At 36.0% G+C, this 14,465-nt stretch overlaps 1 protein-coding gene across 1 annotated transcript in view; it reads right to left on the bottom strand.

The window, feature by feature from the left end:
* Nucleotides 1-684: 684 nt before the first annotated feature.
* Nucleotides 685-14,465, bottom strand: part of ACVR1C (activin A receptor type 1C) — a 75,376-nt gene continuing 61,595 nt past the window's right edge. Inside the window, exons 4-9 of the mRNA XM_059167284.1 lie at nucleotides 13,903-14,133; nucleotides 11,138-11,305; nucleotides 9,634-9,790; nucleotides 7,743-7,867; nucleotides 5,215-5,345; nucleotides 685-926 (exon numbers count right to left, since the gene is read on the bottom strand). Of these exons, the coding sequence (XP_059023267.1) occupies nucleotides 801-926; nucleotides 5,215-5,345; nucleotides 7,743-7,867; nucleotides 9,634-9,790; nucleotides 11,138-11,305; nucleotides 13,903-14,133 (938 nt within the window). The 3' untranslated portion in view covers nucleotides 685-800. The remainder of the gene's footprint in view (nucleotides 927-5,214; nucleotides 5,346-7,742; nucleotides 7,868-9,633; nucleotides 9,791-11,137; nucleotides 11,306-13,902; nucleotides 14,134-14,465) is intronic.

The following is a 14,465-nucleotide window of genomic DNA, read 5'->3' as shown; positions in this document are numbered from 1 at the left end:
TAGTGCCAGCTCCACCACTGGTTATGTGACTTTCAGGAAGTCTCAATGTTCAAGCTGTCCGATGTCTCATTTGTAAATGGGAGGAAGTAGCAATCGTAGTGGCTTTCATACTGCTTTGGGGGCTGCTGTGGTGGCGGGTTATGAAGAACAGGATAGCAGGTAGAAAGGAGGCCAAGCCAGTGGCTACTGGGACCTCAGTTCTATCTTCCAACTGAGCGGCTCCCCTTTTAAGTGTTTTAGACACTGAAGTTCAGGGCAATATGTAATCTTTTTCAAAGGCCCTTCTTAATTTAAAAACAAAAAAAAAAAAAAAAAGAAAAAGAGAAAAAAGAAAAGAAAACCGCAGATTATATAATCTAAGCTTCTGCTGAGATAGAACGTGCTCTAGTTCACACTTTTCATGAAGGTGTTTTCATCTCAGGAAAAAAAAAGCTTTTACATTTCCTTTTCTTCATTCATGTGTTTTTGATTCAAGTAAAATAAAATCTTAATGACTTGTATTAGTTTTATATAGCTTATTTTATATTCTTGCAATATCTCTCTTATTAAATAAAAAGATGAACTGATGTGGTGCGTTTCAAAAGAAAAGTAAAGACAACACAGAGAAGGGATGAAGTCAATTCCTGCCCATGCCTGACTTCAGTTATTTTTTCCATGCTGCCTTCGGGCTCTTAAATACTGTACTGCATTATCGTTGACGTAGAACGACAACCAAAAAAGGCAGAAACATTCACATAAAGAGGGAAAATGAGGGAAAAAAAAAAGCTGTAAGAGATTTCTTTTTAACAGAATCATCATCATTAGGCTTTGCAGTCTTCTTTGCCACAAAGTTGAGAGATAGTCTTCTTAATACGAAGGGCTGTTAGGCGGGCTGCCCCATTGGCATACCAACATTCCCGCATTATTCTCCCCATGACTCGGAGGGCCTTTAAGAGAGAAAAATATCAAACACTTTAGCTAGTCACACAAACACAGTCCAAGAGAAGCATAACCACAAACCCAGGAATTGATGCTAAGCTCTGACGAAGAAATCGTAAATTTAAAACGATATCAGAAGATCAGGACCAAACGTCTTTAAAAATCCGGTCAACACACACACATTAACCTTATGGAGACTAGCTTTTAATTGAAAATTCAATCACTGATTTCTGGGAATATGGTAGAGTAGCTCTCTTTTAAAATCTTCTGAGAAGGGACATGAAAGACAAAAAGGCATACAGGATGAGTTGCACATTCCTTGATCTGGATGTTAAGTACATACACGCATACTCTTTTTGTTACTCATTGAGCTATAAGCTATAAGACAATCAACAGAGAGCTATTAAGATTTGTGCATTTGTTGGGGTGCCTGGGTGGCTCAGTGGGTTAAAGCCTCTGCCTTCGGCTCAGGTCATGATCCCAGGGTCCTGGGATCGATCCCCACATCAGGCTCTCTGCTCCGCGGGGAGCCTGCTTCCTCCTCTCTCTCTCTCTCTCTCTGCCTACTTGTGATCTCTGTCTGTCAAATAAATAAAAAAAGATAAAAAAAAAAAAAAGATTTGTGCATTTGAACATTTAATTTATGCCATAATAAAATAATGACCTGGGTGTAAATATCAAAAATTTGAATAAAAAAATAGTATAAGTGAGCTGCTAAATAAATAAGATAAATACTCAGAGTGGAAAACAATCAGAGAACACAGGAATCTGGAGATGGAAGAAATCACTGAAGCAGCGTCCACCCTGGTAACATCTGCTGATCTCACAGTCTAGACTTTCAGAATTGATGAACAACATGGGAAAGACAGGAAACGCCATCAAAACACCCAGGAAGTATCAGGTCAAGATGTTTCCAAAGTCCTGGATATACAGGAGAATCAGTCTTATAAGGAATTTTGTAAAGAATATTATCTAAATCTTGATTCTTGGTAAGAAGAAAAATCAAGCCCAGGCCTTAAAATTTTACAGTAAGCCTAAGCTCAAAACAAAAAGTCACAAGACAGCAGAAAATAAAGTATCATAAGCAAGAATCAATTGAAACAACGAACAGTAAAATCAAATCCATCAAAACATTAGATGCTAGAATTAATGCCCTAGAAGAATTAATGTCCTAGAATGACACATGAAGAGATGCTCAACATCACTACTCATCACTTCTAGGTCCTTCTAAAAAATCAATTTAAATAAAATACATTTAAAGAATGCACATTAAGAAATCAGAAAATGATCTTAGAAGGCAGCTCTAAGGGGCACCTGGGTGGCTCAGTGAGTTAAGCCTCTGCCTTTGGCTCAGGTCATGATCCCACGGTCCAGGGATCGAGCCCCGCTTCGGGCTCTCTGCTCAGTGGGGAGCCTGCTTCCTCCTCTCTCTCTGCCTGCCTCTCCACCTCCTTGTGATCTGTCTGTCAAATAAAAAATTAAATCTTAAAAAAAAAAAAAAAAGGAGGAAGCTCTGAGAGGCAAAAAGGAACATTGAACAAAGAAAATGATAAATATCTTCTTAAGTTTAAATAAGTAATAGTGGTATAAAATTGCACTATATCTAATACATAGGATTAATACAGAATAAAATAGAACTAAAATATTGGATTAAAATGGACAAAAATTGCTTTTATCAGCAATGTACAAAATTGATCACATAAAAAATGACTATGTTAGTTCTATTCTAGGAATGTATGATTGGTTTAAGAGTGGAAAATTTATAAACGCAATTTATCACATTAAGAGACAAAACTAGAAAGGCTATATCATTACCTCATAGGTAGGAAAAAAGCTTTTATCAAACAAAGTCAGTTTTTATTTAATGTGATTAAAGTTTTGACAAACAAAACCTACAACGAACAGCATGCTCAAAGGAGAAATGTACAAAATTTTAAGTAGTAAAACATGGATATCCATTACCAATTTTTAAGCAACACTATACTGGAAGTCCTAGAAACTCAAGAAGAAGTAAAGAAAAGGCTTAAGAATTTGTTCCAGAACTCTCATTATTTGGAGATATGATCATCTATGTGGACACCCCAAAAGAATCTACAGTTTTATACTCTAAGACATTTTTCCCCCCACATATGCATATATATATATATACACATATATATATAATGTATATATATATTATAATGTATAACGTATGTGTACATATATACACACACATATATGTATATATATCAACATTGTTTAAAAAATATTGAAATCACACATAAGACAATCAACAATAAGAACCCATATAATGGACTACTGCACTGATATGAGCATGAACAGATTATAGCTACATATATAAATCAAAGTGAATAGAAATTAAGAAGACTATCTACAGTAAGTTTCAATAATATGTTTCACAGGGCACCTGAGTGCTCAGTTGGTTAAGTGACTGCCTTTGGCTCAAGTCATGATCTTGGAGTCCTGGGATCAAGTCCTGCATCAGGCTCCCTGTTCAGCAGGAAGTCTGCTTCTCCCTCTGACCTTCCTCCTTCTCATGCTCTCTCTGTCTCTCTCTCTCATTCTCTTTCTCTTTCTCAAATAAATAAATTTTTTTAAAAATCTAAAAAAAATAATGTTTCACAATTACAAAAAAAGTAAACAATATATTTTTAACATGAGTATATATATATTTATATATGCATATTTATACATTATATATATATTTTTTCTCCTAAAGAAAAGCAAGGCAATAATAAATAATCACTATTGTAATCTCTCAGAGCAGTATGGGATCTTTGTTCTATTTTTTAAACTTAGTAGTGAATTCACTGACTGCCACTTTATTATTATGCTTAAATTTTACATGAAGTGTGTAAACCTGGTGATTCACAGACCTGTACCCCTGGGGATAAAAATATATGTTTATAAAAAAAAAATTTTATATATGTTACATATTCTTTCATATACATAAAATTATTAACAATAGAAATAATTTAATTTAATTTCAATTTGGTTATAAATATTTCAAATTCTGCTTCTAAAATAAGTATGTAGGTAAGATATCTATACAAAATAGAAACATCAAGACATAATTCCTCCCTTAAATAGAAAAAGAATTGAATGAAACATGAAGGGGAGGGGAAATGAGGAGAAAAACTATTGTATGAAATAACCCTTATGATGAAGTCCAGCTAAAAGATGTCACTATAAAAAGACCTGAAAATTACAATTATGTATGGTAGAATATAACAGTAATAATGGGGTTGAGGGAGAGGAAAGCCATAAAACAGTTGTGGAATTAGTCAGATGGTTTGCAACCTTTCCCTCTTCTTCCCCTCCTTCTCCCTGTGGGAACTAGAAAAGTCTCTCGCTTCACGTAAGGCAGAACAAGCACTGGGATGACCACAATCTATGCCTATGACACGATGCTTACTGGATGCATTGTTGGTGATGAGAGAACAGTGGCCTCTGCCATGAGGAAGCTTTTCTGATTTAAAAACAGAAGGCTCAAACTTTGGCCAATGTACGGGCTGCAAAGATGATCGAAAAATTGCAATACTCCTCCTTGCATGGACACTGACGACCAAACCTGTCTGTGCTCCTCCAGTTACCAGACTCCTTGCAGGCAGATCGGGCCGTGTGACTGACTCTGGTCTGTGCATCATGAGCGGAAGTGAGGTGAGTCACCTGAAGCCAAAGCATTAAAAGCCATGGGTGACCCTCCAGCTCCTCTCTTTTCCTGACCTAGACACGTCCTGACCTAGACACTGTGTTGAGATAGCAGCATCCCAAGATCAAAGTTACCTGGATCATTGAATCACCACAGAGAGACACTTGCCTGACCCATAGGGGACTGTCCATAGCAAGAAATAGTCTTGTGTAAAGTCACTGGGATGCTTGTTGCTGCCACTTATCTTGGCGTTCTGTGTACATATGGCTGAAGGGAATAAAATCTTTTTGAAGACTGAAACAAGGACATAGACTTATACATGTGGAATGAACTGGATGCCTAGATGAAGACAGTAGAACTGTATGGTCTCTGAAAATCTTCCCCGATACTTACCTCAAAATTATAACAGATAAAACATATGTAAGAACATAGCCTGGGGCACCTGGGGTGCGAAGTGGCTCAGTTAAGTGTCCGACTCTTGATTTTGACTCAGGTCATGATCTCAGGGTCAAGACATCAAACCTTGCACTGGGCTCCACAGTGGGCATGGAGCCTGCTTGAGATTCTCTCTGTCCCTCTCCCTCTGCCCCTTTCCTGAAACCCTGCCCCACTCCATTCCCAGCCAAAGAGGAAAACAGACTTACTTCACAGCTTTGCCACTGGTTTGGGATACTTGGCCGAAACTTCTGGTCACAAACAACCTTCCTCATTTCCTCTATTGAAGGATCTGAAGGCACCATGTCATAATAAGGCAACTGGTACTCCTCAACAATTCCTATAAGAAATTTGCATAATAAATTTCCAAGTATGAATAATAAACAAAGATGCTTATTTCAAAAAGAATACCAATTAAGTCCTCTAGGCACAAGTGGCATTCTGAGAAACTGGAAAGTCAGGTTTATGATAATTCTATATCACTATAAAACTAAGGATATAAATAAAGCACTCAGATGAATAATTATTACATATGTTCTAAAATACATATTATGAAAGTTTACATAATCTTGGAAATTATATAAATTTTATATAAAACATAAAATTATATCCATTTTACAAAAATATAATTTATGCAATTACATAAAATCTTATAATTTTGTATAAACAAATTGCATGTATATAATTTTAATAATTATATAAAATATAATTGTATATTATAAAAATTATGTGAATACTGATTTATGTAAAATACCATTGTACAATTCAAAAGTAATGCCTAACTGCAAAATTTACAGCATGGTCCCATTTGGGAATGAAATATGTTTCTCCATTAAATAACCCTTTCAAAACAGGATAGTTTTCGCTTTTTGAAAATTGATAGGCAATCTTTTAAAAGTTGAGTTTCTTACATTTGGATTTTGGAAGTACTGTACCAGAGAATGTGCCAAAGAAGCAGCAAAGGTACTGAAGATGGACAGTTCAACACGAAGGTTCATATTAAAGAGTCTCAAAAAGAAATATCTGAATTTAATTATCAGAATATTACCTGGACTTGAGAATGTCTTCATAAAATTGTTTAAATTAACAGTCCTTTCAATTTAAAATATTTAATTTTAATTAAATTAATTAAAATACTTAAATTAAACTAATATTATGTTAACTATTTCAACAGTTAAAGAAAATTTAAGGACAATGAACAAAAAGCAGATCGAGAAGAATATTAATATGAAATTTAAAAAGTTTATAACAAACATGTTTCAATCTTGCTATTCACCATGCACTGTCTTAAACTCTTTACATGTTTTAATTATTCCTCAAAAAACACTGACTAAAAGAGGTAGCATATTATCCCTACTTTACAGAATGAGGAAACTGAGGCACAAAGAGTCATCAGTTTGCTCAAGGTCAAAGAGCTAGTAAGTGGCAGATCTGGAACTCGATCCCAGGCTCGAGGATTCCACTACAACTTTATTGCTGCTATAAACCGCTTCATTTTCCTGAATGGTTTACTAACTTATTTGTGAATAAAAAGGGGAAAAGTATGTTTCCTCATTCAAAAGAATTTTACCCTTGTAAGTTTAAAAACATTTTTAACCCATTTTTTTAAAATGAAATTGGTATAAGGGAAAATTATATCAATGCAAAATACAAAAACTGACAGTTGTCTGATAATGACAGCTCTTTTAGTGAACATTTACCCTGTCCTATGCTCTGTACTAATTAATTAATCAAATGAATCTGTTAAATCCTCAAAACCCAAGGGATCAGTTTTATTACTCATTTTACAGATGAGGGAAATGAGACCAGGTAACTTGCCTAAAGTCAGACATTCAGGAATTTGCTAAACCACAGCTTAGTGTTATGTCGGTCTCACTGGAAAGTGAAAAGCCTAATCAGTTTTCTACCAGGAGGTAACTTTTCTCCACAGATGCCACAACTTCATAAACTGCATTTGTAGGGTTTCATCCTTTCAAAATCTTCCTCCTCTCATTATTAATCTCTAAACAACTAGGAACAGTAGAGTCAGGAAGTTAGTCTTCCTCTCCACCTCTGCCCTCCACTTTCTCCCTTCCACATTCATTATCATAAGGAAAAAGCAACAACAGTAACAAAAAGCATACAAACAGGGCGCCTGGGTGGCTCAGTGGGTTAAGCCTGCCTTCGCCTCAGGTCATGATCTCAGGGTCCTGGGATTGAGCCCCGCATCGGGCTCTCTGCTCTGCAAGGAGCCTGCTTCCTCCTCTCTCCTCTCTCTCTCTCTCTCTGCTTGCCTCTCTGCCTACTTGTGATCCCTGACAGATAAATAAATAAAATCTTAAAAAGAAAAAAAGAGCATAGAAACAAAAACTGGAAAAACCTGAAAAATAGAAGACATCAAGTCCTGTGGCTTTTGGTAAATCATTTAACATCTTTGGGTTCAATTTCTGGTAGAAAGTAGGGATACAGCTAACTGCATACAAACTCAAGAAAATTTTCAAGTGCTTCGCAAAGTATCATTAAGAAAATCAGAATTATCAGAACTGTCACCCCCACCTGAGCAGTAATCATAATACAAAATCATCATCATATGTAGGGTGCTCCACTCTTGCCACGGGAAAGATAACACCAAAGGGCAGTCTCTTAAATATTAAAAAAATGATTCAATATAATGCTTAGAAAAAATACATAGAAAAAAATATCTTGTATTCACAGCATTGAGAAAAGACAGATACAAAGAGTATCTCCAACATCTTACCTCCAACTGAACACCTTCGGGCTATTTCCCAATAAACCAGACCAAGAGAATAGATGTCAGCTCGTTTGAAAGACTCAAAGATATTCACATTCATTGTATCATCCAGCATTTCAGGAGCCATATACCTTAAAAAAACATGCACATTCCAGATCCTCTGTATGACTTTATAGCAATCCAATAAAATACAACCTTAATAAATCCCCACATAAAATATAAATTAATAGCTTACATCAAATTTAAAAGTAGATTCAAGCCACTATAATAAATTAAATTTATGTAATATAGCTATTGACTGAACTATAATTTTAAAAACATTTTAAATAAAACTAGAGGTCATCCTACTCAGGGTATCAAAGCAAGGTGCCAGGAGCCAAGTACTTGCAAAGGACAAGCTAGAGGGAAATGCAGTAAGCAAAGCATTCAATAGGAGAGATGGAACTCAACCTCCACCAACAAACATTGCCATGGAAAGTTCCTTAGGGCAAAGAGCATTTCTTAATCATCATGGTGGGCCCAGGACTCTAAAACAGTGCTTAGCAGCATTCCATAAACACCTTCTCTGAATGAACAATTCTACTATAAATTGGCTTCCAGAAATATATACACCTTATATAGTGGCTACAAGAAAATGACAGCCTTGTTCAAATAAGACTAAACCAAAGAAATCTACAGCCTATGGGACCTGATGGAGTCTAGCTGTCCTAGGGGAATTCTACAATTTCCCAGAGTATTAAGATGAGGATGCAAAACCCTCCCAAACTCTTAAAAGTTTTAGAACCTCTGAAGGAGTCTAGCATCCAAGGCTTCCCGGGGGGTTGGGGGTGAGGGGTGTCTGTGATGGGCATACATTCCGATGGGCAAGCTGAAGTTTACTTTTTATAGGGGAAAGAAGAGAAGTCCCATAGGGTTGCCCAGCTTGAATAAACTGCCCTGAAGTGTTCCTGGGGTGTCATTAAATTGTCCTAGGGAACCAAGGGAAGGACTCAGAGGTTTGGGCTTGGAATCTTAAACATGGCTTGGAGGTCAACTATACCAGAAATCCCTTATTCCAAAGAGCCTTTGACAACTCCAGGAAAATGTTTTCATGTTTTCTGTCTTCAAGGTCAAGAACCCAGGAATTAATGTCAAAGTAGCATGAGCTTGATATTCGAATAAAAGGAAATGGAAGTACTCTGGCCATATGACCACAGGCTGGCCAGAACAAGAATCCACCAGAAATCCCATTACTAATGGGCCTGTGGTAATATATATGTCATATGTTCTGTTTCTCTCATATTTGTTCTGAGCCCTCAAAAATTCTGTTCCTTGAATGTGGAACTTGTGTCCAAACTCCTACTATCTCAATATACATCAATTTGGGAGACTTAAGAATAAGCACAATTATAGTAAATACAAAAACTGTTACATATTCTTAAATACAAAGGGAGTACAGTAGCACATGTATGTATTTATGTAGAGTCCCTCACTTATCTTGCTCAACACATTGACTGTATCTATTGTTTAGAACATTGAACAAATAGAACTAGCCCTGAGTTTCAGTTCCCTTATGAGTATAAAGGCTTTGGGGGAGCTATATACTGATGACATGTTTTTCCCCTCCTAGCCATGGGAAAATGTATTTCCGGAAACTGGCCCACTCAAAATAATGTATCTTCCACCATCCATCTCTACTGGATTCCCCACCCAGATAGCTACTGTCTGTCTATATGTAGTAACCATTCTGTTACTGACTTCTCAATGACCCAGAGAAGACTCTTTGCTTTCCTCGGCCTAATGATTTTCCATTTGGACTCCCACCTTCACCCTCAAAACACCCACACACTCATCCCAGGATTTCATGTTTATGGCGCGGTCATTTGTCTGAGTGTGCCACCAGAGTTAGTGATCTTACCTTTTGGTTCCCACTTTAGGATTCTGAGGTATGTCAATTGTGTTCAGTACTGAATCATGCTTCACAGCCAGCCCTAAGTCTGCTATGGCACATGTTTCGCATTTTTTCACTAAGATATTCTTTGATTTTATATCTCGATGAGCAATAGCAGGTTTACCTATGAAGCATAAGAAAAGAATACACATTTTTTTTTCTTTTTTGTTGTTATTGTTGTTACCGAAGGCTGACTCTCCCTAAAAGGAATCACATTGAACACCTGGCTCAAAAGTCACCTCCAAAAACAGGTCTTCCCTGACCACGCAGTCCACATCCCCTGTCAGTCTCCACAGAGTACGCCATTTTGCCTTCTTCATAACCCTTATTACTCCCTAAACTATACTGTTCATTCACATGTGTGTTTGATTATCTGTCTCTCCCAGCTAGACTGTAAGCTCCCTAAGGGCAGTGCCTGTGTGTTATTCATCAGCCTTCAGCATGTCATTGATGCTTAGTACACTAGGTGGCACTTAGTAGCCACTAGTACATATTTGTTGAATGAAAAGGGAAAGAATTAGCATTGCTACATCCACATAAGAACACAGCAAATATTCTCTTACAAAAAAGTCTCAAACTTCTACTACCTTAGACTAGCAGTTCTCAGAAGTAACCCCCAAATCCCTGGGAGTGTTTGATACTCTTTTCCAAATACACAGCTGTGGGATATTAACTTTTCTGCACATATTTCAATCAAAACATAAAGGAACAACTGAATGAAGAGCATGCATGAAAATCTATGCATTAAGTCAGACATTAAAGAGATTTGCAAAAATGTAAAAACAAAATCATATTTTCACTATATTGGTTTTGTATTATTAAAAAATTTTTTTTGAAACTTGTTTAATAATTATTAAGTAAATTAATAAATACTTTAACATTTTTTTTCAATTTTAGTTTTTAAAAGAGTAAATATTAACAGATAGAATGAAAATACACCAAAACCTCTGGGGTCCTCAATAATTTTTAAGAGTTTAAGGGATCATAAATGCAAATTTGGTAACCACTGCCCTGACTAACTAATGACTTTCTAGAGCAAATTCACTATTAGCTCAATAAATAGAAAAGACAGTGGGAATCATTTGATCTTTAAGTACTTTACATGTAAATTTTTTTTTCAAGATAATATTACCATCTCCAATTATTTTAGCTATCAGAAGTAAACATTTTAAATTAGTTATATTCTCTGAACATAGAGCATTTGCCACCAAAGCATGATCTCCCAGGTGTATGTGCTAAATGACAAAGTTGGAGCCACTAAGTATAAAAATATTACTATGGCTAATATGCAAAAAGTGTGTAGATGAGAGTTGGCTATATTATAATATCCTCAGCTTTATAAAGTATCTTAGTGTTTCTTTACATTTGATAATTGTTTTTAATAAACTAAAATGCAATTAAACACTAAAACACAACTTGGTGTTTCTATCCTCATAAATAAGCAGGAAAAACTTAGAAAGAAAACACGTACCTTGTGTGCCAACGATCTCCATATGTAGGTGGGCCAGGCCACTAGCTATTGAAAGGGCCAGTTTGATCATGCCAGCCACGGTCACTATGTTTCTATTCAAATAGTCATATAAGGAACCCAGTTCATGATATTCGGAGACAAGCCAAAGTTGAGTCCAAGTACCATTATCTAAATGTGAAAAAGTCATTTTATTGCTATAAATATATGTTGAGAAAGAAACCAAAAGCTTTTACCAAATGTCAGTATTTAAAGTAAAGCTGTACAGTTCACAAAGCAAAGTTAATTCCTTTAGTGAGGACGCTGATGGTCCAAATGAGCAAAGTAAAATTTCTCACTGTATCTCTGAAAATACTGATATGCTAGAACCTGTTGCATGTATCCACCAGAGCTACAGGAAGCTGTGAGAGTGATTCTGATTAAGTGAACAACTCCTTTCTTACTCTCTTTTTATACTGATAGCACCACATTATAGGAGAAGCTACTGACAGATGTACTTGGGCTCAGTGTCGTGCTAAAATTACTCTGAGCTTTCAAGAAAGATTGTTCCAGTACAAACCAGAAATGCAACAAATTTACACAAAGTGTTATTAATGTAATAAAGACTCTAAAATTCTAAGAACGTTCAATGTTCTTCACCTTTCAAAATATGAAGTTGATGATTTTCCCCAAAAGTTAAGGTTAAGAGCTAAATACAGTTACTAGACATTTTCAAGTAATTTACTTCATTAACAAAAGCTAATCCAGCTTATAAAATATTTTTAGCAGAACAGAAATTAGCCTATAACTTCTTCAGGTATTAGAGTCCCTGGAGTTAGCTTTAGCTTTTGGAATAATATCTACAGCAGCTCTGAACAGTCCTGATCTGTTCCAACACTCAGAGAAAGGAAGCTATAATGAACATTTGCTATGGACTTTTTCTATTAAATGCTTTATGTACAAGAGCTACTCCTAATCGAAATATTTACTTTTCAAATCCAGTAGTGATAAAATTTCCCTGGAATACAAAAATCAACATAACATGATAAAGTTCAGTAATAAACTAACCATGTATTAAACTAATCCTTATTCTGACTCTGTCCCTGCTCAACACCAGTGGCTATCTTGTCCTCTTATAGCAATGTCTCTGTCAGACTGTTGACTAACCAGTGGAACTATAAATACCACAAAAGATTTAGAAATGAGGATGAAAGCAATGTTGGAGATCATTTGAAACCATGCACAAAGCCAGATAAGCCAGCGACAGAGGTAGACCAGTTAAACTGAAGGAGAGACAATCAAGGATGATCTCCCTTGGGCCTATTGCTTTATAATCAAATAAACATCATGATGAAATTAGCCTCATCAAGATGATCCTTATAACTAAAGTCATTACTGCTTTGACAACAATGCTAATTAATCTGATAAGTAGGTACACCTCAGCTCAATCTTAGGAAGGAAAAGGAAAAGTTCTTAGTTTACTAAGAAAGGTCTCATTTTCAGTAGTCTGGATATTTTTTCAAAGTACACAGAGTTAAGAATTTGGAAAGAACTTTTTTTGTTTATAGCTCATCTTTATCCACTTTATACCTGGGAAATCAGAAAACACATACCATCTGCAAACATAATTATGGCCAAAATGTACAATAATTCTAAGCCTCTCTTTTGTCATCTAGTTAGTAATAATCAAGCTTATAATAGATAAAAATAACCACAGATTTTAATTTCCATGGGCAATGGTGTATCTCTGATATCCACAGATAATTTTTTTTTTTTTTTGTAATTTGTTTTTTAGATAGAGGTTACAGTCTCTACCTCACCAAAGTTCTTCATGAGTATTACTGATTCGAATTTTAAAAAATTGACTGGGTCATGTTTTGCTCGTCATTGTGCCCTGTTTCCCTTTGTTATGGGAACTAATGCACAATTAAGTAAGTAAAAGCCATGCAAAAAGAAGAAAGAACGCGTAAGTAATCCGCAAATTATACCCAGTCCCTGATTACTCAGGGATTTATACAATATTTTATGAAAATTGATTTCAATACCAAAACATTGAAGCTCTGTCTTGCTCCACAAATCTCAAAAAGTCATACTATTTGAGGTTGTTGACGTTCAGTCTCAATATAATTTATACTCAAAGTACATTAATAGAAAATTTCATTGAAATTGATTTGCTTGCTGCCATTCTGGTAATGCTCATAGAGAATTTGAGTCTTGGAATTGAAGCCTATTTATACATATGAGAAGTACAGTCTTAGCAAAGGTAAATATTCAACTAGCAGTCACTGGTATGCCTGTCCCAGTTAAAATATTGAAATATTTCTGTCCTCATTGGTTAACAGCTGCTATTCAAAATTCCAATGTCATCCCTTTGCCCTAGACACCCAAAGCAACCTCCCCCACCTCCCACTCCACCCCCTGACAAGATGCCTCTCCAACTCTTCACGAACCAGCAAGTAAGCGCTAAAAACTAGCACGGCACGGTTCCCCCAGGACTCTGGACCAGCTGAAGCTTCTGTTCTGATTGGATGGTTCCTGTGCCATACCAGTCACCAAATATTTTAAGTGTCAGCCCAGCTATGGCATCATCATGATTTCATGTCACTAATTTGCCCTGTCTTTATTGTATGGTTCTGTACATTTATCTGTGGAGAAGAGGAAAAGCATCTTCCATCCTCAATAAAGAAATTAGACTTTTATGTATTTTATTAAAACAAAGAAATTATTTATGGTGATCTGACGACGGACATGACATGTTTACTTGCTGAACCCAATTAGATAGAAAATACCTTTGTTGTCAGCAGCAATGAAACCAAGTATGTTTTCATGACGCAGCATAACCGTCTGATAAATTTCTGCTTCCCGAAACCAAGATCTTTCATCTCTGGAGGAGAAGATTTTTACAGCCACATCTTCCCCACACCATCTTCCATGCCAGACCTCACCAAATCTACCTTTTCCCACTATCTCTTGAAGTACGATCGTCCTTGCAATTGTTCTTTGAACCAACAGAGGTAGACCTAACCAAAGAAAAGATGGAATTGATGAGTACAAACAAGGAAGTGTCAGGAAAGAGCTATCATAATGATTATTATTTTCACACAAAAAGGCAAACATTGAAGCACTTTCATAATTTTACCGATTTTGAAGAAATAAGGACCATTGTATCAAACTTTTAGGTCAAACCTTTCTCAAAAAAAGAAAAAAAACAAAACACTCCAAATTCTTCATATGAATTTCTCTTCTCACATTCCCAAATAAAGATTTCTTGAACATAGCCTGCTGCTACAGATATCTGATTTTCAGAATTGCTGGAAATTTCCCTGATTTGCCCACGAAAGCCAGTCAGGTT

Source organism: Mustela lutreola, chromosome 3 (genome assembly GCF_030435805.1).
Source record: "Mustela lutreola isolate mMusLut2 chromosome 3, mMusLut2.pri, whole genome shotgun sequence".
Lineage (NCBI taxonomy): Eukaryota > Metazoa > Chordata > Mammalia > Carnivora > Mustelidae > Mustela > Mustela lutreola.
This window is presented reverse-complemented; position numbering and strand designations above follow the sequence as displayed.